This window comes from Aspergillus wentii (genome assembly GCF_001890725.1).
Source record: "Aspergillus wentii DTO 134E9 unplaced genomic scaffold ASPWEscaffold_1, whole genome shotgun sequence".
NCBI lineage: Eukaryota > Fungi > Ascomycota > Eurotiomycetes > Eurotiales > Aspergillaceae > Aspergillus > Aspergillus wentii.
The window spans coordinates 4,496,442-4,519,068 of NW_024467832.1; the positions used below are offsets into that span (position 1 = coordinate 4,496,442).

At 49.3% G+C, this 22,627-nt stretch overlaps 10 protein-coding genes across 10 annotated transcripts; 3 read left to right on the forward strand and 7 right to left on the reverse strand.

The window, feature by feature from the left end:
* Positions 1–298: 298 nt before the first annotated feature.
* On the forward strand, positions 299–1,298 carry ASPWEDRAFT_99179 (putative carbonyl reductase; the record flags this gene model as incomplete). Its single annotated transcript, XM_040839643.1, has 3 exons — positions 299–551; positions 616–999; positions 1,051–1,298. 3 exons carry the CDS (start codon positions 299–301, stop codon positions 1,296–1,298), a joined length of 885 nt encoding a protein of 294 aa, XP_040695396.1.
* Positions 1,299–1,587: 289 nt separating this feature from the next.
* Positions 1,588–2,085, reverse strand: ASPWEDRAFT_35324 (uncharacterized protein). The gene has a single exon (XM_040834202.1). The coding sequence runs from the start codon at positions 2,004–2,006 to the stop codon at positions 1,665–1,667; it is 342 nt and encodes a 113-aa protein (XP_040695397.1). The 5' UTR covers positions 2,007–2,085; the 3' UTR covers positions 1,588–1,664.
* Positions 2,086–2,963: 878 nt separating this feature from the next.
* Positions 2,964–3,852, forward strand: ASPWEDRAFT_167728 (uncharacterized protein; the record flags this gene model as incomplete). The annotated part of the gene is made up of 2 exons (XM_040830194.1): positions 2,964–3,035; positions 3,130–3,852. The coding sequence occupies 2 exons, from the start codon at positions 2,964–2,966 to the stop codon at positions 3,850–3,852; spliced, it is 795 nt and encodes a 264-aa protein (XP_040695398.1).
* A 427-nt stretch (positions 3,853–4,279) lies between these two features.
* ASPWEDRAFT_99437 (putative clock controled protein (Ccg-8)) lies at positions 4,280–5,640 on the reverse strand (the record flags this gene model as incomplete). Its single annotated transcript, XM_040839664.1, has 2 exons — positions 4,280–5,478; positions 5,529–5,640. 2 exons carry the CDS (start codon positions 5,638–5,640, stop codon positions 4,280–4,282), a joined length of 1,311 nt encoding a protein of 436 aa, XP_040695399.1.
* A 974-nt stretch (positions 5,641–6,614) lies between these two features.
* On the reverse strand, positions 6,615–10,508 carry ASPWEDRAFT_102291 (RNA dependent RNA polymerase; the record flags this gene model as incomplete). Its single annotated transcript, XM_040827463.1, has 1 exon — positions 6,615–10,508. One exon carries the CDS (start codon positions 10,506–10,508, stop codon positions 6,615–6,617), a length of 3,894 nt encoding a protein of 1,297 aa, XP_040695400.1.
* A 736-nt stretch (positions 10,509–11,244) lies between these two features.
* On the reverse strand, positions 11,245–12,900 carry ASPWEDRAFT_147616 (putative amino acid permease; the record flags this gene model as incomplete). The annotated part of the gene is made up of 3 exons (XM_040829528.1): positions 12,844–12,900; positions 12,580–12,740; positions 11,245–12,532 (listed from the first exon to the last, which is right to left on the reverse strand). The coding sequence occupies exons 1-3, from the start codon at positions 12,868–12,870 to the stop codon at positions 11,245–11,247; spliced, it is 1,476 nt and encodes a 491-aa protein (XP_040695401.1). The 5' UTR covers positions 12,871–12,900.
* Positions 12,901–13,260: 360 nt separating this feature from the next.
* ASPWEDRAFT_56758 (aromatic alcohol reductase) lies at positions 13,261–14,885 on the reverse strand (the record flags this gene model as incomplete). Its single annotated transcript, XM_040838303.1, has 4 exons — positions 13,261–14,010; positions 14,058–14,384; positions 14,453–14,737; positions 14,799–14,885. The coding sequence occupies 4 exons, from the start codon at positions 14,883–14,885 to the stop codon at positions 13,630–13,632; spliced, it is 1,080 nt and encodes a 359-aa protein (XP_040695402.1). The 3' UTR covers positions 13,261–13,629.
* Positions 14,886–16,840: 1,955 nt separating this feature from the next.
* On the reverse strand, positions 16,841–17,728 carry ASPWEDRAFT_35331 (cupin domain-containing protein). The gene has a single exon (XM_040834203.1). The coding sequence runs from the start codon at positions 17,561–17,563 to the stop codon at positions 17,015–17,017; it is 549 nt and encodes a 182-aa protein (XP_040695403.1). The 5' UTR covers positions 17,564–17,728; the 3' UTR covers positions 16,841–17,014.
* Positions 17,729–17,979: 251 nt separating this feature from the next.
* ASPWEDRAFT_56760 (GMC family oxidoreductase) lies at positions 17,980–19,795 on the reverse strand (the record flags this gene model as incomplete). Its single annotated transcript, XM_040838304.1, has 5 exons — positions 17,980–18,589; positions 18,655–18,850; positions 18,885–19,207; positions 19,243–19,438; positions 19,564–19,795. The coding sequence occupies 5 exons, from the start codon at positions 19,793–19,795 to the stop codon at positions 17,980–17,982; spliced, it is 1,557 nt and encodes a 518-aa protein (XP_040695404.1).
* A 667-nt stretch (positions 19,796–20,462) lies between these two features.
* On the forward strand, positions 20,463–22,611 carry ASPWEDRAFT_125855 (uncharacterized protein). Its single transcript, XM_040829198.1, has 6 exons — positions 20,463–20,549; positions 20,596–20,899; positions 20,948–21,693; positions 21,752–22,057; positions 22,111–22,154; positions 22,205–22,611. The coding sequence occupies exons 1-6, from the start codon at positions 20,469–20,471 to the stop codon at positions 22,215–22,217; spliced, it is 1,494 nt and encodes a 497-aa protein (XP_040695405.1). The 5' UTR covers positions 20,463–20,468; the 3' UTR covers positions 22,218–22,611.
* Positions 22,612–22,627: the final 16 nt, after the last annotated feature.

The following is a 22,627-nucleotide window of genomic DNA, read 5'->3' on the forward strand; positions in this document are numbered from 1 at the left end:
ATCTCGGGTGCTCAGTCTGCAGTCAAGGTACTATGTAGACTAACCAGCTTGCTGAAAGTTAGCTACGACAAGACAGAATGGACAAAGAGCACAGCTTGGAAGGGAGGATCGGACATGATGACCCCGCCAACGCATCTCTCACTGCCTGATGCTGTTGGGGTATTACATAGACCAGTCCCCTCCTATATAAACGGTTCTCGGACTGATCTGCTGCTTGACAGCTTTCATCTTCCAACTTTATCTGCACGATCTTTTTCTCCGCTGCCCCATTTTTCTGAACAGGACTACATAGTACATCATGGCCAACAACCCCATCACCAAGAGTGGTACTTTCGTCCACGAAAATACTACCGCCCCCGAGCATCCCAGCTTGTTGAGTCTGTTCTCGCTCAAGGGAAAGACCGCCATCGTCTCCGGCGCTGGTGCTGGTATCGGTCTTGCCGTAGCAAATGGTCTGGCCGAAGCTGGTGCTAATGTTGCCATGTGGTACAACACCAACACCAAGTGTCCTGAGCGGGCGGCCGATATTGCCTCTAAGTACGGTGTTCAAAGTATGTTCATCTTCTCAGTGATATTATTGCTCTGCATGCATACAGAAACTAACAACGCCTATAGCCAAAGCTTACCAGATTAACATCACCGATGCCCAGGCCGTCCAGGACACTGTTGACCAGGTCGTCAAGGATTTCAACGGCCGGTTGGATATCTTCATTGCCAATGCTGGTGTTCCATGGACTGAGGGACCCATGGTGGATGGCCCTCTGAAGCACTACTCCGACGTGGTCAGCATCGACCTGGATGGTACATTCTACTGTGCTAGGGCTGCTGCTGCCCACTGGAGGAGGCAAAAGGAGCAGGGTACTGACCTGAACGGAAACAAGTTGACAAATTTTACCTACGGTAGCTTTGTGGCGACTGCGTCCATGAGCGGCCACATCGTCAACTTCCCCCAGATGCAGGCTGCCTACAACGCTGCTAAGTCCGGTGTTATCCATCTCTGTATGTTACTGTCTTCCCCTCTTTTTTATGCACTGAATCTAACATTGATAGGTAAATCTCTCGCCGTTGAATGGGTCAGGTTTGCCCGTGCCAACACCGTTTCCCCCGGCTACATCGCCACAGAGATCTCCAACTTCGTACCCCAGGAGGTTAAGAACATTTGGAAGGATAAGACCCCCATGGGCCGTGAGGGTCGCCCTGAGGAGCTCAAGGGTGCCTACCTCTACCTGGCCTCGGATGCCGCCACTTACACCACCGGTGCCGACCTTGTTGTCGATGGAGGTTACTGCGCTCCGTAATTTAGTATGATTGGTTTACGACCTTATTTTGCGTTTGGTTATGTTTATGAACATAAGAATATTTTTGAATGATAGATGAATGAATGAATCTTGGACATGATTAATTTTTGGACATCTCATATTTGGCTATTATAATCAGTATACACAAAGGCAGGATTGGGTGATGTGGCGCTGCCTAAGGTTTCAACAACCTGGGCAATTTCGATATCGACTTGAGCCAGGAACCTTACGGGAAGAGCACAAAGAATGATGGGAGCCACGAAACCATGCAGCATTTAGTCTTGCAGCGTGCAGCACTTGGCTGTAGAGCCCCGTCAATCAGAAACGAGCTGCCTGGTGCTGGTAAAAGTGACCTGTCGTTTGTCGCTATACAAATGCCTCTGGCTCATCTGTGGCATTAACCTCCATAGCACTCTGAAATCGCCTGGCTACCCGGTCTATAATTCGGTCTGCCCAAGCGCCCAACCCCCTCCCTTCGTCGATGCGTCGGTTAAGATCCCGCTCCCAGCTAGGGGTTGGAGGAAGGGGCTCCATGATTTCCTCTCGGAGAAGCGAAGTATCAGGATCGAAGTATTTGGAGAGTACGGTATGATTGTTTCGCTCGGATTTCTTTCCTTTCTCGATGTCCGAGTTGTTATCTGAGTCTGCGGCGAGGCGGAAGGAAGCCGTATTCAACTCAATCGATTCATCCCTGCAAGAAACCGTCATTACAATCCTGACTGGAGGGGTTGTGTTCCTGACTTACGCTTTGTCATCGTCTTCTAGATGATTGTATTTCCATCGTCTGCGTCGACATCGGAATGCGTCGATTATCTGCCTGCGATATCGAAAAATGATAAAGGCGAAGGATAGAAAGAGACAAATAGAGGGGAAGATGGTAATTAAGTGTAGAGACATTTTGATAGTGTCACAAGTTGAAGGGAGAAGAAAAAGCAAATACAGTGAGGTCATATATTCACTGTTAGCAACAAAGCCTGCTTGACTAGCAGTTTCTGTGGTCTGCAAAATATATATTCACAACGGGATTGTCGAGCTCGATGAGACAATATAAAACCAATTCTACTCTCCCTTCGATATGGATATCTCGAACAAAACGAGTAGCAGTTAGATCAAAGACCTGGCTGGCACAAAGAAATATATGTCCTTACCTTCAAGACGTCTTTGTGCTTTTTTGCCAATAATATCTACACAACAAAACATGAAACACTATTTATTCTACAGTCCCTCCGAATAAAGCAAAGAATTCATAGACATAAAACGACATTTTAATCAAATTAATGGAATGGTCTACCGCAACCACTCTTTATTATACACCCCCCAACAAAGCTACATATATACAAAGCCACCCGAAACAACAAACCCAACAAACAACCCACATATAATCATCCGATCAATACCATTCATTTATCCTGTATTCAAACCCATTATATCATAAAGAAAACTGGTGACATGACTGACTGAAATGAATGAATGAATGAATGGATCTCGAGACTTGTTATTCAGCTGGGAAGTTGTACACATGACGGTGGTCATGCTGACAATTCTTATTCAGATTGGAAGTATAAGTACTATATAAGCGTACCATGATGAAATCGATAAAAATACTACTAGACTATACTAGAATTGAATATATTATATGATCAATCTTGGTATAATATTATCACCATGCATCTAACCACAGACTCAGATCAAAATGCAAACGCAAATCCGAGCCCAACACCCGAAGAACAAGAAATGGTATGTCCCTCCCTTCCCTTCCCCTCCCCCGTCATCCCTTTCTCCCCCGCAATACCAAATACTACTTGAGATACTGACCGAACCAACGAATTAGAACAAAACCCTCCAAGAAGCCCTATCATGCACAACCTGCACCCCCACACCCGCAAAGCCCGCCTTCTACGCAGACCTAGCAGCAGGCATCTACAATCCCACCCGGGACCCCCCGTTTACGAGACACCACCAAAAGAGCGATGATGCTGTTTCGCCGCTTGAGGCGGTGCCGGTATATATGGAGCCTGGATATGGGTGTTTAGTGACGGAGGCGCAGAGGGAGCGGTATTGGGAGTTGGTGGCGAGGGAGAGGGAGGATGAGGTTGATATGGGGATGGGGTTGGAGGATGAGAATGAGGATGCTGAGCTTTATGCGCGGTATAAAGTCGACTATCACATTCATCATCACTATCTTGCACGGTGTGGGGTTTTGACGTTATGTCGGAATGTGGAGGAGATGCATGAGTTGAGGAAATGGAGATGGAGGTTAGATGCGGTTGATGGACGGGGGGAGACCAGAAAGGGGTTGAAGATGAGAAGATGGGGATGGCCTGGGGATGAGAATCGGTCTATGATGTTGCAGACGGCGCTTTGGAGACGGAGATGGAGGGGGAGACAGGAACGGGTGGAGGAGGCTGGGATCAAGTGGATGGGGATTATGGAGGAAAGGAGGAAGCAGAGGGAAAAGATGAGAGTGAAGGTAAAAGTGAGGGTGTATTGCTGGAAGAATGGGGGGAAGAATCTGGTGAGGGAGGTGGAAATGGATCATTTTGATGCACTGTAGGATTCATGTGAAAGACGAGGCATCCAAAGCCTAGATACACATCTCAGTATCGCCACTGAAGGCAAGCCACGACAAAACCTCATAAACGAGTGGTCAAGAGGTAAATATAGAAGAACCTTGGAAGCTAGATGTTAAGTTCTAGTGTCCAATATCCATCCAACCAAGAGAAACGCCATTTCATTGGGCAAAACAAACAAAGCGGATATCAATTGAAGAAATAAAAGACCATGACACAAGGAAATTTTGTGAAAAGACTGGTATGTCGGCGAAAATAATCAATCGGTCAGGAGGGTGATGAATGTCCTGAAGAGGCAGTAGGTTTTGCAATAAACACTCGACATCCACCTTCTAGGTGGCTTATTCACATCTGTATATCGCTTGCACGCGTGGAGGGCGTCCAAGCGATGGATACCCCGGATATGGAGACTTATACTTTCTCCATTCCAGTCATCTGAACATCACCTGTTTCAGGTTCAGGGAGAATAGGCTGCTTAACATCAGCCTGGAACGACTGCTGCTGCGGTGGCTCAGACTGTTCAGCTTCGGCAGCATTCTTGCTATCCGATGGCCGCTTCCTGCCCAGTCGTTCACACCAGAGCTCCGCGCTGACCAGAGTGTCGTTTACAACACCGCTGACCTGCGCCATCATGTCCAGTCCCTCTTGCGCCAGAACTAGAATGCGATGGGCCCCAACGGTGGCATCCGACGCGGCTGAGGGGGAATCAGGCGGTGGGTTGGAGGTTGAGGCGACCTGGAACCGATGCGGCAAAGAAGTGAGATGTCGACGGACCAGGAGTCGCGCGTTCTCGGGCAATGCTCCTCCTGCGTACTTGGAGATAACGTCCACGACCTGCTTCAGTGTGGACAGCACATCTTCCCTAACGGCCTGGATGCGTTGCGACAGCAGCGAGTCCCCTTCATGCTGTCTGGAATCATCCCATTCCTTCAAAGCGCCCTGCAGAGCAGTCATCGCCTTACCCAAACGTCCATTGGCCCATCGCAGCCATGTAAGACAGTACTGCAAGCTGCGCAGCGATTCCTCACTCATCGCAACACCAAGACCAGACGTGGAGATAACCAAGCGACTCTGCCAATTTTGTCTCGACTGCCTCTCACGCCCAACGTCATCATAATTCGGCGATTTCTGATCATCATACGGCGGAAGCGTCTCGGGAAATGAAACATCGGACGAACTCCGCACCCGATGCGACAGCACGGCGTCACCGTCTTCTTCGATTTCCTCGCCCGCCCCAACCCCCTTCTCCACATCCGCCTCCCCATTCACCTTGCGCCGCTTTGTGCGATTGGCATTGGACGAGCTGGACGCTTTCCGCTGCAAAGCCCAGCGCAGACCACGATCAACGCCGGTCTTTCGACCGACCGAGCCGACGGATTTGGCGACGGGAGTGCCGATGGTGCGTTCGATGAACTCGGCTCCGGACTTGAAACGGGGCGAGTAGGATTTGGAGGTGGTATAGGCGGTCATAGACCCGGTGATGGCGGAGGAGATGAGCGGATGGGTGGAGGTGAGGAGGGAGAGGAGAGGTTCTGGATGTTTAGGGTCGGAGGTGGGGGAGACGGTGGTGGGAGTTTGCTGTGATGGGGTTCGAGGAGAGTGTGCATATTCTTGGATTGTTAGTATATATGATTTAAAGAGTGAATATAGGACGGCATACCCGAACGAAGGCCCTCGAGGGCCTGGGCGGCTTCAATGTCATCCATGGAGAGAACACTGGTGGCTCGACGAGAGCGATCCTCGACGGCGGACTGATTATCGACTTCCATCATGGAGGTTGGGACATGCTGAAAAGAAGGATGGGAAGTGGTAGACACCGACGGAGAGGAGGAAGAAGTAGACGAAGAAGTCTCAGTGGTGGTGCCTCCAGGTGAAGCGGTGGTGGTGTTCGGGGCAGCGAATCCGCCAGGACGGTGGTCCATGACTGACTGCCCTAGCAGCAAATAGTCCAAAGAGAAAACACAAATTGGGATGAAACTGACGATCGTTACCAGATGACAGGGAGAAGAACTAAAAACGAGGACTGTTCATGGCGCAGAATAGGGTGTGACTGGGAGGTGGAGGAAATCTGGAGAATCAAAACTTCATCTTGTCTTCACGTGAAAGAAGGGAGAGAAATCCGCGCCACGCAAGAGGAAACCGAGTCCGAGTCAATATGCTTTGGCTACGTACGATTATTCGTTTATTATTTTATTATCATTGCCAAGTAAAAAGAATATTATATTCATATTCACATGTCCTCTCTCTACGAGTTGTTTGCATTATTAATTGCTCTGCGATGGATGATTGACATGCGACAGCCTGCGTATCTCCGTATCGTATTTCTGGCAATCTCGGCTCATGATTCAGAACGCACCATTATTCGTGGGGCTATACAGAATCCCTCCATCCTCTTCGCCTCAGCGACTAAGACTACTGAATCCAGCAGTCCAACGCATCATCCCCGCCAGCAGCATCCTTCTTCACATGCCAAACTCGGCTGAAGCTGCAAGTCTCCTCATCTGCCGGATTTTCATCCGTCGTGGAAGAAGCGGATTTGGTCGCTGAAATCTTATGTCATTCCTTGCTTCTGATTCGCTGGTGGGGCGCATGTGACAGTGTGCTAGCGACACCCGTCTCACCGCCTGCTGCTTGCGTTCTCCGGAACTGACACCTCAGGTGTCAATATATGCCTGCCTGAGGCATCAGTTGTAACTGTTAAGATATAGAGTGTGGCCTATCGATCCTTTAAACCTCCATCCTTCAATCACTCTACAGATATCCCATCGTCAAGATCATAATATCCTCCCGGCATTTGAATCCCTTGCATCATAGCTTCAACCGCCTCTTGGCCCTCGTACTCATCTCCCTCTCCTTCATCCTCCTCTGGTACCTCCTTGGCTGTCAATTGGGACACCACCTTTTGATTGACCCGATAACATGCCACGATCTCATTCGCAATAATCCGGTTAGGCAATGTAGCCGCCTTAATTTGACACAGCGTCTCCCCAAATGCATGTATCGCAAAACTAGAATGTGAGTATCTCTTGTACGTACACGAAGCCAACAGCCGAAGCCACTCATGTTGGCTGTTCTGCCATGTATGAATCAGGGGATGATCCCCCGATGGAGGCGAGATGGTCTTGACTCGCTCTACGGCATCGCGAGCTACAGGGGAATAGTCCTTCTCCCCAGAGAGAGAGGTCACCCAGCGATCGTGAAAGGTTTTAACATCCCGAGACACGTTTTCCAAAACTGCGTATAGACCATTCGGCTTATCAGTTTCTGCAATCTCGTGTGCTTCATCCCACGGCCGGATAAGATCCTCGTCCCAGGTGCCATGACTCTCCATTTCGGGGAATGACTGCTCGAGCTGTTCCAGGACTGCGTGTTTCGCCTTCCGAGCTACCTCGAACTTCAGATAGTCGATGATATTCGACTTCTTATATCGACGATCAGGATTGCGGTATGCCGGCAGGTCGCGGGCCCAGGGACTGATGCGTTTCCGGTACTGCTGCCACGCTGGCTCAGACAAATGCACACCCCCCTTACGACCATCAACCAAGTGACTGAGCAGACACGCCAGCTCTTTCGCCTTGTCCAAGTTAATCGATTCGTCGTAGGAGATCTTTTCGTGCTCAAGTGAACACCGTCCCAGGTTGGAGAGTGTCATATTAAACGTGAACGCGCTCTGCAGAAACTCATCCATGCTATGAATCTCCCGCATAGGCACACTATGCTTCGTGAGACCGAAATGCTCCGCCGGAAACTCCTCAGTGGGTAGGTCGGTATCGTAGAAATTCTGGACGATATTCTGGTCCCAGCAAATCCACGGCGTGTCGCCGTCGTAGTCACCACCAGACAACATATGAGCTAGGGCAATTTTGCCTCGAGTAGGGAAGACGATGACATCTTTGAAATGACGAAGTTCTTGCTTCCATACTGCTCTTCTGCGCTGAATATCTGATGGAAGATGAGCGGGAAGACGACCAACCAGGACATCCATCCCGTCTAACAGGTTATCCTCGAACTGGCCGTTAGGATCGCGCCAGTTATTGGAGAGCCCGAAATGGACTTCATCCTCATTTAACACCCCGTATGGATCCGCGATACAGAATGCATACGTAGACAGGGGCACTTCGATATGGAGCTCGTCTACAGATCGATCCAGCAAGTCCCTCAAACACCGTCCGAGCCTTTTACGAAGAGGATAAAAGCTCTGCGGCGCAAACCCAGCCTCTGTCAGTCGAATGATGCACTCCGTGTCATTCGCCGTCCACTGCTCCAGTCGCCTGACATTGTGTGCCATCAACCTACCGCCATCATCGGCCGCTGGTCGAATCTTCTGAACAAGACCCCGACAAAGAACGTTGCTGTTAGACTGAAGCACCTCGGCGAAATCCTGATACAGCGCCTGTATCCCAGCCCGGGTGAGTTCCGCTACATACTCCTTGATGCGCCCACCGTGCTCCAGGATCGCCAAAAGTTGAATATTTAGGTCGACGGGATGCGGTGGCTTTGACCACATCACAACTTCGAATGTGAGCTTCTCCTCGTCAACCGGCTCCCGCCAGTCACACGGATGTGGCTTGATCTTCAACTGGGAATCTGAAATCTGGATCCACCTATCGTCGCCGTCGGCAGAAATATGCGTTTGGTGTTTATCTACCATCCATAACCCTTTGGCTCCTGCTATTCTTCCCTGGAAACAACTAGGCGTGTTGCCTGAGATGCCCAGCGAATCGCAGATCTCTTTAGCTAGACTCCGTGACATCAGGGCACACCCATCATTCATCTTCATCCCACCTGGCTCGCGCGCGTCTGACAACGAGAGAACCTGTCTCGGCTTTAGAGAGACCGTAGCAAACGTTTTCGAAAGCCCCAACGAGATTCGCTGAAAGAGCTTGCAGTTGGACTCGTCGACATTCGCATCTGTAGGCATATGCCACTCTATGAGCGCATTCAAACTCATCGGCGTGTGTCTGTCACTTGGTTGCTTGCTCGGAGCTACCGGCGGTGCCATTGATATCTGATCAAAATCCTTGCCGCCGATGGCAAAAAATTCCACCTTGAATCTGGGTTCTACACCCTTGCTTTTGCGTTTCGACTTGACCTGTGCCACGTAAAACGGCTTCCACGTCCTCCCCAAGCACCGATGCACATTTTGCGTCAGCCACAAGGCTATGGTTTCGCGCAACAATGTCGGATGGGAGGTAAATCGCAGATGTCGCGGTGGTTGTGCGGGTGCCGGTATCGTCAGGCTCAGAAACCTATCCGACCCGAACCGTCTGTGAAAACGACATGTCTTTTCAGTCTTTAGCGGGTTCAATTTTAGTTTCAGGATTCCCGGCTCGGATTCATCGCACCAGTCCAGGTCTCCTGTTAGCACAACCACCTCGGAGTGTTTATCCGTCTTGAAGTCTCCCACGGCCGCATCAAAGGCCCTGCGAGTAGGTTTCTCGGGAAGCACATTCTCGCCTCGCTGGTTATGTCCCTCGATCCATTTCCAGAAATCACCATAGTTGAAGGAGACGTTGTTGCCTTTCAACATCTGCTTGAAGGGTACATTCCACGCTCTACCGATTCTTTCCAGCTCATATCGATATCGCAAAGGCACTGAGGCTGGAAACGACTGCTCGCTCGCAAACGGTCCATTCTGAAGCAGCTCATCGATGATCTTCCCTTCAATGGAATACTGCGCACGCTCAGACAGATATTCCTCCGTCGCTTGTGATGTGTCGAATGTCATATTCGCGTCGTGATTTGTCATTTGCCCGACAACTGAATCCTCATAAAGCGACTCATCATCAATCATCGGCTCCGTAATATCAGTCGCATTCGAGGTAAACGACGCCCCAATCCCACCAACGCGCGAATCAGAAAGATGCGAAGACGCCGTCGTCGAGAAACTGAATTCCGGCCCGTTCTGCGCCCCAGGCACACCATCATATCGCGGCAGCTTATCCGGCGCTGTGAGTTTCTCCAGAAACTTAGACGGTGTCTTTCGTTCTTCGAACTTGGGCGTCTTCGCCATATGCACCGAAGGCTCGAGGTGCGGGTCTTCAAAGTTGTTTAAATCCAACGCAGGAGAGTGAGCGATGGCATCACCATCCTTGACAGGCGAGTTAGGCGCAGTGTGAAATTCATCCTCGTCTTCCTCTGACAGTCGTCTTTTCAACGGCCGTGATAATCCACCAGGCAGCCCCCGCATGCCCATATTGGCTTCCTTTGTGTACGGGGAGAACGAACCCTTGTTGAGCAGGTATATCTCATCATCAATCAACTTCATCAAATACTCCAGCCGCCTTTCTCGATCCGCTTCAGAAAGCCACCCCCCACCGCCACCCCCGGCTGCTAGTTGCATCTGCATCCCCCGCGGCAGAACAGAAGAATCCCCCCTCGATGGCCCGGGCCTGTACTCGGACAGAACCCAATCTTCAAAGTTATTCAGTACTTCCTGCAGATTCACACTCCGGCTGAAGTAAAGCCGCTTGATACCCAGATAGCCACGCCATCCCAGACGGTCTTCGTCCCTGTCCTCCTTCTTCGACGGCGAGTAAAGATGTGGGTTAGGTAGTCTCAGGGAGAATTCCTCGTTGATCTTGTCAATCACCACCTGTAGCTCTGTTCCACTTTTGACTGGCGTACGGGGGGAAGCCATGTTTGCTTGCTTAGCTTGCTAAGCAGACCGTAACTATCCGGTCTGGGGAAGCAAGCGGAATTTTTCAAGTTTTCTTCTATTCAACAAAAGGCAATTGGCTTAAACATGCGATGCTAAATCAAATAAAAAGACAAAACTCAGGCTCATCAGTCAACTATCCCCCCGCTGAGAGGCTTTCAGAACAAACAAACAAATAGTGGATGCAACGGGCCGTTTCCGTCCCACATCATGCCAGAGTAAAATGATCAATCAGAAAACAGTGCATGTATTTTTGAAAAGATGCTCTGTAGGATAGGCAGCAATGAGCAAACAGGAAAAGACGAGGTAAACTCAAAAAGACGTGTGGATTGAGCGTGGTGGGGGAGACAAAGAAGGAGGGGATCGAAAAGTCGATAGCCCCAGTAACCAGTAGGGGTTGGCGCTATTGGCGAATCACCACCAGCCGTGGTGACGCCGTCAATTGGTGCGGCACTCGCGGTCTTTGCTTTCTTTTCCTGCAGATGAGATGATCATTCCTTCTTGGTCGCTGTCTGCATCCATTTTGATAGACAAGTCAATGCTATCTCTGGTAGTGTCTGGTAGCTATAGTTCGGGGTTTTATGGTTTCGGTTAACAGCCAGGATCCACCGCCCGCAAGAACAAGAGGGGATTACTCCTGCCTTGATACAGAGCATCGAACTCGAATATGGAATACGGAGGATTACAATGGAAGCAGGTAAAGAATAAGTGGATTGTATCAGAGCAGCCATGCTCCGATGATTCTATCTATCAAGCCTTTCTGTTTGCTGGCCTTTTCTTCTGCTACTCCCATGGCTATGACAGATCGATCGCTCCACAAATCAGCTTCGATGGGTTTGATTCTCTTGCATCTGGTGACAAGCTTGTATCCAATAACCAAGCAAAGGTATAACGGAATTCCTAGGTAGGAGGTGATGAAATTTGTATAGTCGAATCCTTTGCCACTCGCAGCCTGGTCGATGATTTCGAAGCCTCTCATCAGTGAAACAAGAAAGCAACAGACTAGAGCTGCCCCTGACCCAAATGACCCTAATGGTGCTCTAAAGGTAAGAGCCTCGTCAGGTACTCCCTGGGCTTTGAGTGCTCGCACAAACGAGATGTGGGTGATGAGGATTGAAATCCATGTGAGAAGGCCGAACATGGTGACCAAGTTGACAAAATATCCAAAAAGTGCTTTTGAATTGCTGGAAACATTCAGATAAGCCAACGATGCTAGGGTGGAACATACGCCGAGAGCGTAGACGGGAGTTCCTCTCTGGTCAGTCCGAGACAGAAAGGCAGGGGCATTTTTATCCCGCGACAACCCATAGATTGTTTTAGTTGACATGTGAAGACCGTAGTTGGCAGATGACAATACGAATATCAGAATACACGCATTCAAGATGCTCGGGAGTGCGTTTAATTTAGCCAGTTGAATTACCACGACAAAGACCGAAGCCATGGTTGGTTTGACGGCGTCGTGGGCAAAGGCTAAAAGCTCCGAATCATAAGGTATGAGCATGCCGACCAGCGTGACGCAGAGGATGTTGAACACAAATATTCGGTAAAAGGTTAGCCTGATCGCTTGAGATGCAGTCCTGCGAGGATCTGGGGTGTGTAGTATGCTCATCCCAATGAGTTCACTACCGATATAGGCGAACGTGGCGGACGGCATGGTCCTAGAAATGGCACGGATCTTCCCTAGTACTCCAGTGTCGTTGTATGGAAAGGGCCCTGGATTCTTCCAGTATCTAAACATTTTCATATTGTGATCCGGGCCACCCCCGAATACAAGGACGGTAGACAATATGATCAGCCCAAGCACCACCAGAACCTTGAATGCAGACAGAAAGAATTCGAATTTTCCAAAAAAAGGTGTAGCAAGATAGTTGGCAGTAATGATGAGAGCCAGGAACGCTGTGATCCAGACCCCCGGATTAACGGACTCGGCGTCCAGCCAATATGAGATGATTAATGCGGCAGCTGTCAGCTGGTTGGGCATTACCACCAGATACTTCAACCAATATCTAGTCAAATCAATCAAGTGCCAAAAGGTAACGGATAAGATGCTTACATCCAGCCCAATGTAAACCCAAGAGCAGGGTCGCAGAATCGTTCGGCATGGTCGAAGACGGTGGATGGCACGGGCCCAGCGGCAGCCACCTCCCCAAGAGCACACAGCACTGCATAGACCAACACGCCAACAACGGTATAGGAAATGATGATAGCAACGGGCTGTAGGTGTTAGCACGGAATCGTAGAACTCGTGAAAGACATACCCCGGACCTATGGTATCACCGTCAGCGCAGTCCGTTCAATGGAAGAGTGACTCCTACACTGAAAGTGCATTTCCGGCTCCAACCATGAGGCCTGTATTGATAGCTCCTCCGATGGCTGAAGCGCAAGTTAATACTATAGATCTCTTGAACTGTTGTCGACGAATAACTGACCGATCATGGTGACTTGTCGTGGCTTTAAATCACCAAAAGAATGAGGAGGCCCATCATTTGGGCCTGGAAGGAAGCTGGAGCAGTTTGAATTTGGACTTTCAGAAGCAACATCGCTATTCTCTTGTGACGACTCTGGGATCGGGTGCTGTAGTTGGCGTTCGCATTGTGACATTCCCACTGATATTGTTATTGTTGGGATATGAATAATTTAAATGATACCGAGCGACAAAGCATGGGTGCAGCGAATGTGAGTACCTGACAAGACATTGTAGTCAGTCTGTACTATGAAGAATGAAGGTAACAGCTGGTAAATGTAGTGGGAGACTTTTAAGTAGGCAAGAGCACCTACCAATCTGGGCAGCCACACCCCAGATAACTTGCCAATTGAGTGTACGACCATAATCTTATTGAGAAGCATGTGAAATGAAGATTTAGAATTCCAGAATCCAGATTGAGAGCAAAGCGGTGATATAGTGATGGTTCTGATCCCCCCAGAAGCCATGAAAACACAAACGCCCGGGTAAGTCTAATGTACCATGAGAAAAGAAAAGCGCAATCCCTCGAGCAAGAGCAAACGCAGTCTGCCCCAGCGACAGGAGTTCATAAATACATCATCGCTAAACCAAGTTGAGTGGGGACGGCTAGCGTCGCCTTGAATATCAATCCATAACGGTCTATCGGGACATGTAGAGGGAGTCGCTGGATTCGGTTCTTGGGAATATCCGGGTATAAAGGGAGTCGCTCGATTCGGTGCGGGGGAAGGACCGTTGGTGGGCCCGGGAGATGATACGGTCTGTGTAGATACCCTTTGCCGTGCCTCTGACCACGGTCTCGAGGTAGTCCTTGAAGTCGGTCGGCTTAAAGTCGGGGTACAGCTCCTTGGAGGTGATGTAGCCCAGGTATTTGGCGAATTCCGGGTTGTTATCACCACGGATACCCCACGACAGTTGGTATTCGGCCAAGTAGCGGGGAATGAACTTGACAGGGTCGAATGGATAGGTTTCACTGGCCTGTCGGGCGGCGAGGACTCTGGTGTAGACGGTTTCCTCGGGAATCTAATAGATGAGCTAATGAAAAGACAGACAGGGGTTGGGTGACCTACGTAGTTCCTCTGGATTTTCTCCTCGCTAATCTCTTCAAGGAGATGGTAGATCTCGTTCTGTGTCAAGACGGTGTTGTAGGCAAAAACCATCTTGTTCAAGGTGCGGTTGTCGATGACGATTCTGGCGATGTAGCGACCGATGTCTCTCAAGTCGGTGATGGCGGTCGGTGTGTTTCCATCGCCCACAATCTCGTTGTTTGCGGTGGTCATGGCATAATCGACTCGTCCAGACTCGAGTCTGGGGTAGGAGAGCTGGTACCACCAGCCGACATCGACGATGGTGTAGGGAAGGGCCAGTTGCTTGATGTGGTTGTAGACAGTTTCTTTCTGCAGGAAAACAACCGTTAGCGGTGATGTCATCCAAAGTGGGTTGGGGGGGTGGGCGTTGAAGGTACCTCATCTCTCAACCACATGATGCCGCCCGGAGGGGCAATGGTGATGAACCCACAGGGAACGAATCGCTTGACTCCAGCTTTCTTGGCGGCTCTAGCGAGGGGGATTTGATCCTGTTGCTCAGCAGGACCGACGCAGCTGACCACGACGTCGATTTCGGTGAGGGCATCCACAAGAGACTCCTCGGAGCCTCTGAGGTCACATCTTCGGACGTGAACCCCTCGTTCCTGCAGCCGTTGGATGGCGGGTTTCTGGACGGATCTAGGTCTGACGAGAGCGTAAACCTCCTATCATGATGTTAGAATATTTTCTTCATCGAAAATAGAGTAGAAAGGGTAGAAATCTTACAAAAATCGGGTTCTCCAGAAGACCATTGGCGATAGAACCTCCGGTCTCACCCGCAGCTCCGACCAACAGAACCCTCGTACGCGACATGATGGTGGTTCAAACGGCGCAGAAAAGCAGAAGGATAGGGGAGAAGAGATGGGGAGGATGAAAAGGTCGAACAGGACACAGGTGGGGGAAAAGAGAGGAAAAGGAAAAAAAGACAGGGTAGATAGCAGCAGCAAGAACGAAGGCCGAGTCGAGGTTATAAAGGGCAGCGTTCCCACCCAAGGATGCACCGCCTTACCCACACTTTTCCCAGAGTGGCCGGGTTGCGTGGTGGGTCGAGAGATGGTTCACTTCTCCCCAAATGATAAATATGCAGTTTGGGCTAGGATAGTCGATACGAATGAGCGATGATAACTTACTAGCTGCAGTGAATTATCCACTAGCTAGCTGTTGGGAATGGGATCATTACTTCACTTCACTCTGGCCGTGCAGTCACTTTCTTGACGGCCCGTGGATCGGGAGCAGAAGCAAAACGACCGGAGAGGGGACGGTGTTACGTCATAGCCACACGGCTTCCCGGACACAAGAAAGCGTCAACTTGTCAAGTCTGGTCGAGTGACGCTATCCAGAGTACAGTACTTGCTTTTCCCAATCGTCATCCCCATCTGAATTTTCACTTTACAGGATTCGAGACTCTGTCTAGTTGAGACTGCAATGCGGGGGAGCTTCTACACTCTATTGCTAGCAGAGTATCCCCTCTTCCCCCCCCTCCTTCAACTGGTCTGTAACACCCCCACGTCAGGGATCTTCCGATCTGCATGACGGGTTTTGGGCCTTTGAGCAAGGAGGATGCGGTTGCATTCTTGGAAAAAGTGACGAAATTTGGTATTGTTGAGTGTGGAATGTGATTGGTTGATCGATGGTTTTCCATGGTTGCAACCAGCCGGTTCTTCCAGATATCAACATGGCCACCTATTATGTACATAGTATCTCTATCTCATACATGGTATTATTCAATATTCGATTGTCTTCTATCCATACCTTGGACAACTCATTATAGACCAAGGATCGAATGAACACCTGCCAACTGAGTTAACACCATCCATATTCAAGAAAACAACGCCACTCATCTAATTAGTCGCCTGTTCCTGAGATCATCCTCTGCCAGCCAGTCATCAGCCTCTATTTCAACACATAGACTCCCGTCGTCCATGTACGTGCGACATAAACAAACCAATAATGCTGCTGTCTCCGCAGAGATCGTAGGTTAGATACGTACACGATGCTTTCTTTTTACCCCAGAAACGGTACCCCAGATTCCACTAAGATCAGCAAACTGTTCTCAAATTCCTCATACAGTACATGTGTATATACTATAGATAGATAATACATCCTTTTCAAACCAACTACATCTACATAAAGCTGCCCAGCTGTTACCAGTCAGTCCGTCAGTCAAATTCCAGAGAAAGACATGTGACAATCCCACTCCGCCAATCATGCACACCCACACCGGAAGGACAAAGAGGGCAAAAAAGGCAGCGAAGAATGAATACGAAAAATGGAAAAAAAGCAAACATCCCCTTAGCTCTCAGACAGTCTGAATAATAATAGCTAGTACGGAGCACTATCGTCCTAGTAGGTATTCGGCAGTAGAGACTATTGATTTTACGCCACGAAAGTCGGTGTGGGCTTTCCTTTGCTTTGCTCTCTATGTAACCGTTGCGCTACCTAAAAGTACATACCAGATACTGCAAATGCATGCAAATGCCAAACTGCCTAATTCAGATTTATGCGGTTTGTGTATGACCTCATATTCTATAATAATCTCATCTAATCCTACCATCGTATCATTATCATCATCATCATCATCCATCAGTTGTTTCTAAATTGATTGTAGGTCAGGTGATACCCCAATATTGGGCGTTAGTCCGGCTGGGGAAAAACCGGGCCTGGCTTGCTCTGATTGGGTGATCGGCATTGCTGTTGGGGGACTAGCGTTGACCCTGTTTGGGCTTAAGATTGAGGATACTTTATTAGATGATTGAATATCAGGATGAGGATATTATAGTTAGTAAGATAACCTTATGACTGCAGTTCATAGGTGAATAAGCTTATTTATATGTATCTCAACAACTATGCAGCTACCTTAGCATAATGCGAGTATCAAATCATAATTTTCACTGCCTCAAGTATATACTTCCAACACGCAATAGGTAGTTTTATAGAATAGATCACTCTTCCTCCGGATCATAAACCGGCCCAGCAGGCGTCTTCTCCAACACCTTCCCATCCTCACCCACAAGCGGCTTAGAAGGAACAACAACGACAAAAACCCTCGCAACCTCACTTCCCCGATTCACCCACTCATGATTCGACCCCCGACAAACAATAACATCATGCTCATTCAGCACCTTCTCCACGCCTCCATCGGTGATGAACCCAACCTTTCCCTTCAAGATAACCGCATAATCCAAGCTCAGCGTGCGATGGAACCACCCCGATTCAGCCGGCGGGAGGTCGAGAATCCGGCACGAGGGACCCTTTGTGTCGGCGAGGGGAACGAGGGTGCGGTGCGGATCGGGCAGGTCGAGGGTGTTGTCTGCTGGGAAGGACTTGGAGCGGTGGATTTGGATGACGCCGAAGTTGGCGTCGGGGGTGGGAGTTGAGGAGGTTGTGGGATCCCAGGGGGTGAGGATGTCGTCTGAGGCAAAGTGGGCGGTGCCGTTGGGATTGTTGCCGGTGACGACGCGGCGGATGGGGGTTGCCATTTGGTTGGACATTTTGTTTTATATGGGTTCAATTGGAGGATTTGGGTTGATTGTTTGAATGAGATTGAATAGAAGTGATTGTTGTTGTTGTTGTTGTTGATGGTGATGATACTCCAGAACAACATACTTATACCCATAACTACATGCTATAGATTCATTAAAGGCATTGGTAATCAGAATTTATAATCAATCATTTGTAATCTGAATCAGAAGAACAAAGAAAATGAATCCTTTAAATCCTTTGGATTCTTTAGTTACTTTCTAGTCTTGGATATAGTGTTTTTGGCCCCCAAATCAGATTATCAATCAGGATCTATACTCACTTTAGGGCTGCAATATGAATAAGATGCGGCTTTCAGTAGCACTTTGAGAATTCTTCAATTTTTGTTTAGTTATGTTTACTTCTTATCTCGATAATTAATTGGTTATTAGACTCTGATCATATCAGCTGCCCTCTCTGCAACGGCATACACCGTCGCCTGGATATTCCCACTCGGCTCGAGAGGGAATATACACGCATCGACGGTTCGTACGTTACTCACACCGTGAACCTTTAGTTGCGAATCTACTACACCACTCTCAACAGGCATCATGAAGCAGCTTCCCGCAGGGTAGAAACAGGTAAAGCGCCGTTCTTGCACGACATGCCTTGCATCGTCCAACTCTGCCAGATCCGCCTTGTCCACTGCGGGAATACGAGATTCAGGCTGTATAAAGGACTGAAAGGGTTGCGTGTGCACAAGCCGGTCGATAAATTGGGGGTGTCGGGCGAGGAGTTCGAGGTCGAGCGGGTGGGAGAGATAGTCTGGGTTGAAAGCGGGCTTTTCTTGTATATTCGAGGATTTGATGTGGATGGAACCTAATGAGAAAGAGTGGCTGAGCATGGCCAGGATGCTGATGTAGTTTCCGACTGCCTTTTTCTCGAGCAGATCGTGCATTGTTGTACGGCCGGGTTTGGTGCGCAGTTGAGCTGGGAAGAAGAGGTATTCGGCTGTTAGCTGCTGGGGATTGAGAAGCATTTGGCGTTGAGATTCTCTCCTTTCATCTGGGTTGTCTGAGTTGGATGGGGGTATTCATCCACTAGTCGATGGATCTCTTCTTACCCAACGGACCCATCTCTATCCACCAACGGCATGTATGCAGCGCTTATTGGCATCCCGGACAGAGGACCACCTTTGGTTTCCTGGTAGGGCTGCGGTAAATACTGCACGACCTGCGGATCACGCATGACATCCCCCGAGACCTGATCGTCGGCCACTTTATAGCTAAGCGATGCAATAACATGATCTTGGAGATTATCTCACGCCTGGGAGGTCCAGTATCACCGGAATACCATGCTTCTGGAAGAGTTGGGCATTTCCAATCCATGAAACCTCAAGTAGCTGCGGTGTTTGCAGACTTCCAGCAGCGAGAATAACCTCACGTCGAGCAGTGACGATTGTGGATTCAGATGGACTGCGTATCTGCACTCCACCTACGACTATCTTCCCATCTAGCTTGTCATCAGCAAAGATAATCCTCTCAACCTGTGTCTCTGTCCACACAGTCAGATTCCCTCTCGCCGCAACCTCAGGCGTATAATACACCACTACATACCCCCTTATCCCCTTTGTGGCATCCATGGAGAGAGGACAGGTAAACGCGCCCAGTTCTCTCCTAAGATAGGATCAGCATTACTATTTCAGCCCAACCCTCCCAATGCCTCATTCCAGGCTCGATTAAACGGTCCATAGACGGCAGGGAAAGAAACAGGTAACGGACCATCACATCCCTGGTTGTCTTTGCCCATGTACCCATTCAAACCAAGCATCTCTGCCCTTGCAGCATTAGGCATCTGGTACGTATAAAACTGACAACAGATACGGCGCCATCTCTTCACTCCCCCATCTCTCATTCCCAAGATCAGCCCATGCGTCAGAGTCAGACTGGCTCGGATACAGTCAGAGAAAAGTTAAGCACAGAAGAACCACTAAGCACACGACCACAAGGCTGGGGGATCTAGCAATTCAGACCATGGGGTTGGGGCTCTGTCATAAAGTCGCAGTCTAGCGTTGGATCGCCATAGAGGGCTGCTAGCAATCTTGGAGTCTCAATGCGAGGGTCACCTCTGCCGTCAGGACCGGCTTCGATGAGAAGAACGATGGTGGATGGTTCTTGAAAGAGACGAGAGGCAATTGTGAGGCCGGCCACGCCAGCACCGACGACGATATAGTCGAGCTGCTGGGAAAAGGAGGATTTGGTCATTTTGCTAGTGAATCAGAGATGGCGTGGGGACGATGGAGGGGCAGAGCACGCTGTTGATATGAATTTTGGATGTTGAATACCCACTAATCGCGCACAGCCTCAATGCCTTAGGGGCTTAGCCTATTTCTATGATTCATCTGATGAGAATAGGTTGATACTCGGGATGCACATTCCATCAGCATCGACGAGACCAGTCTAGATGAAGCGGTGTGTTGCAATCAAGGAATACAAGTTCGCTTGGCCATTGGTATCCACTGAAGAAGTCGAGTGATACGCTTTCGATTAGTTGCATAAGGAGCATTTAGTGAAGAAACCAGCGAAAAGTAATCGAGTGGTTCTTCGAGGATGCAAGTGGCAACTATGGAGACTACTACTGTATTAGCCATAGATCGGCATATGGTGTTTGAGCAGCTCATCTTTGATCGTCATTATATCTGCAGTCCGAATCACATTACATACTAGATATCACAGAGTATACCTCCACAGCCATCCACCTTCTAGTCTCGTGATACTCCGTATATGGTAGGTAATAGATTTTAGTTCATGCTTATCCCTCTGACGTGGCCATATAGTCTAGATCGCCGAGTAGATATGATGATGCTGCGACCCAGGCTATAAATGGAGACCAAAGGCTATCTCCATCTCCATCATCAACAACCCCTCCAGACCAACCATGGCCAACATTCCAAGTGCCAAGGCTACCCAAACCATCGATCGATCGTCCCTGGAGACGAAACTTTTCATCAACGGACAGGTTTGTTTCTCACTCTTTTTTCTCTCTACTAGTCTAACAACAGTAGTATGTGGAGGCAAAGACACCAGCTCGGATGAGCTGCTACAGTCCGGAAGATGACACTATCGTCACGGACAGCGTGCACAAAGCCGTTCAAGACGATGTCGATGCCTCGGTGTCCGCTGCTCGGGCTGCATTCTCTGCATGGTCCAACACCCCTCCCTCGAAACGGGCTGAGATTCTTGTGAAATTTGCCGATTTGATCGAGGCCCATGCAGATCAGATCGCTCTGCTCGAAGCGGTCTGCACCGGCAAGCCTTTGCAGGTCTTTCATGGCTTTGAAAAGGTGCTTACGACTACGGTGTACCGATGTGAGTTTATCTCTTATCGCCCCATACTAATGCAGGCTGACCACTCAGATTATGCAGGATGGTGTGGAAAGCTAGGCGGGGAGTCCTTCCCCTCCAATGATGGGACTGGCCTTTTGAAAATCGTCCATCGTGAACCTTTGGGTGTTTGTGCGGCTGTCATATCGTACAATGGGCCGATTGGCTTGATGGCCCTCAAGGCTGCACCGTGCCTCGCAGCGGGGAACACAATCATCATCAAAGCTAGCGAGAAGACGCCACTATCTAGTCTCTATCTGGGTAACCTAGCCAATGAAGCGGGCTTTCCTCCTGGAGTAATCAACTTCATCTCAGGCGACGGTGAGACGGGTGGACTTCTCGCCGCCCATATGGATATTGACAAGATTTCCTTTACTGGCAGTGTCGGGGTGGGCAAGAAGATCGCCCAGGCTGCAGCACAGAGTAACCTCAAACGCGTCTCGCTGGAGCTGGGCGGGAAGAGTCCAAGCATCATCTTTCCAGATGCTAATATGGATGTAGCAATCCAGTGGTGTGTCCAGGGTATTGTGGGCTTGTCTGGACAGGCTTGCTTTGCTAGTTCGCGAATCTACGTCCACAACGACATCAAGCAACAGGTGATCGAGCGTATGCAGGCTGCCTTTCAACAGGTAGATGGGCAGTACGGAGACGCAATCTCTGAAACAACATTGCATCCCCCCATGGTGGATCGAGCCCACTTCGACCGCGTCTCCAGTTTTATCGAAAGTGGCAAGAATGAAGCCACACTGCTTACTGGCGGAGATCAGATGTTCAACAAGGTCCGTCTCTCACTAGCTAGTTGAATAGCTACTGTTGCTGGCTGGCTGACCTCTACAGGGCTGCTGGATTCGTCCTACCATCTTCACTGACCCATCGCCCAATGCCACCGTGCACAAAGAGGAGATCTTTGGTCCAGTAGTGGTGATATCAGGTTTCTCCGACGAAGACGAAGTGGTGAGTTGTGCAAACAATAGCCCGTATGGACTGCATAGCGCTGTCTTTACCCAGGACATCAACCGAGCCATGCGGGTGGCCAGTAAGATCACTACCGGAACTGTCTGTATCAACTGCTGTGCCACTATCGATCCTAGCGTTCCATTTGGAGGACGAGGACAAAGTGGATGGGGACGAGAGCTGGGAAAGGTAAGAGAGTGCATCGTTCCCTGTGATACCATTATGGCTGATCGTCCAAATAGCAAGGAATTGACGAATACACCGAAGCAAAAACGGTGCTTATCAAGTACGTGACAATACTTCAATATGATGTGATCAGATGCTGATGTTTTCTAGCATGATGTATTGAGAAGTGACATGTGTACACTTCACCATCTCGCTTGGCAATCTCACAGTGGATCTCACCTATCCAGATTGTCATCCAGATCGCCTGTGGCAGGGCTAATCTAGTCGCTTCCAGCAGAGCATCACATCATTGGTGGGAATAGGAATATGCAGGTTGGTCCACTTGGGGTAAACTTGAAGTACTGTATAGAGAGCTTTGAAGACCATTCAACTGAGCGGTATTTCTTTTTCTCCTGTTGATTTCACAAACCTGCATTGTCGTAGACGATCCTGGTGGATAAAGTACTTTTGGCTATCAAATTGTTCATCTGTGTCTAGTCGGACGACGAGCTGAAGATACTATATAAACCCGTCTGTCTACTTGACTGTAGAATAAACAAAGATCATTACAATCCATTCCTATCCATCATCTTG

What these genes read in the sequence shown, in the direction of transcription:
- ASPWEDRAFT_35331 (XM_040834203.1), bottom strand. Translation starts at nt 17,563, where the DNA reads ATGTCCAACCAAATGGCAACCCCCATCCGCCGCGTCGTCACCGGCAAC.
- ASPWEDRAFT_125855 (XM_040829198.1), top strand. Translation starts at nt 20,469, where the DNA reads ATGGCCAACATTCCAAGTGCCAAGGCTACCCAAACCATCGATCGATCG. An exon ending in GAGATCAGATGTTCAACAAG is followed by an intron (nt 21,694 to 21,751) that starts GTCCGTCTCTCA and finishes TGACCTCTACAG; the next exon opens with GGCTGCTGGATTCGTCCTAC. An exon ending in GGGGACGAGAGCTGGGAAAG is followed by an intron (nt 22,058 to 22,110) that starts GTAAGAGAGTGC and finishes TCGTCCAAATAG; the next exon opens with CAAGGAATTGACGAATACAC.
- ASPWEDRAFT_35324 (XM_040834202.1), bottom strand. Translation starts at nt 2,006, where the DNA reads ATGACGGTTTCTTGCAGGGATGAATCGATTGAGTTGAATACGGCTTCC.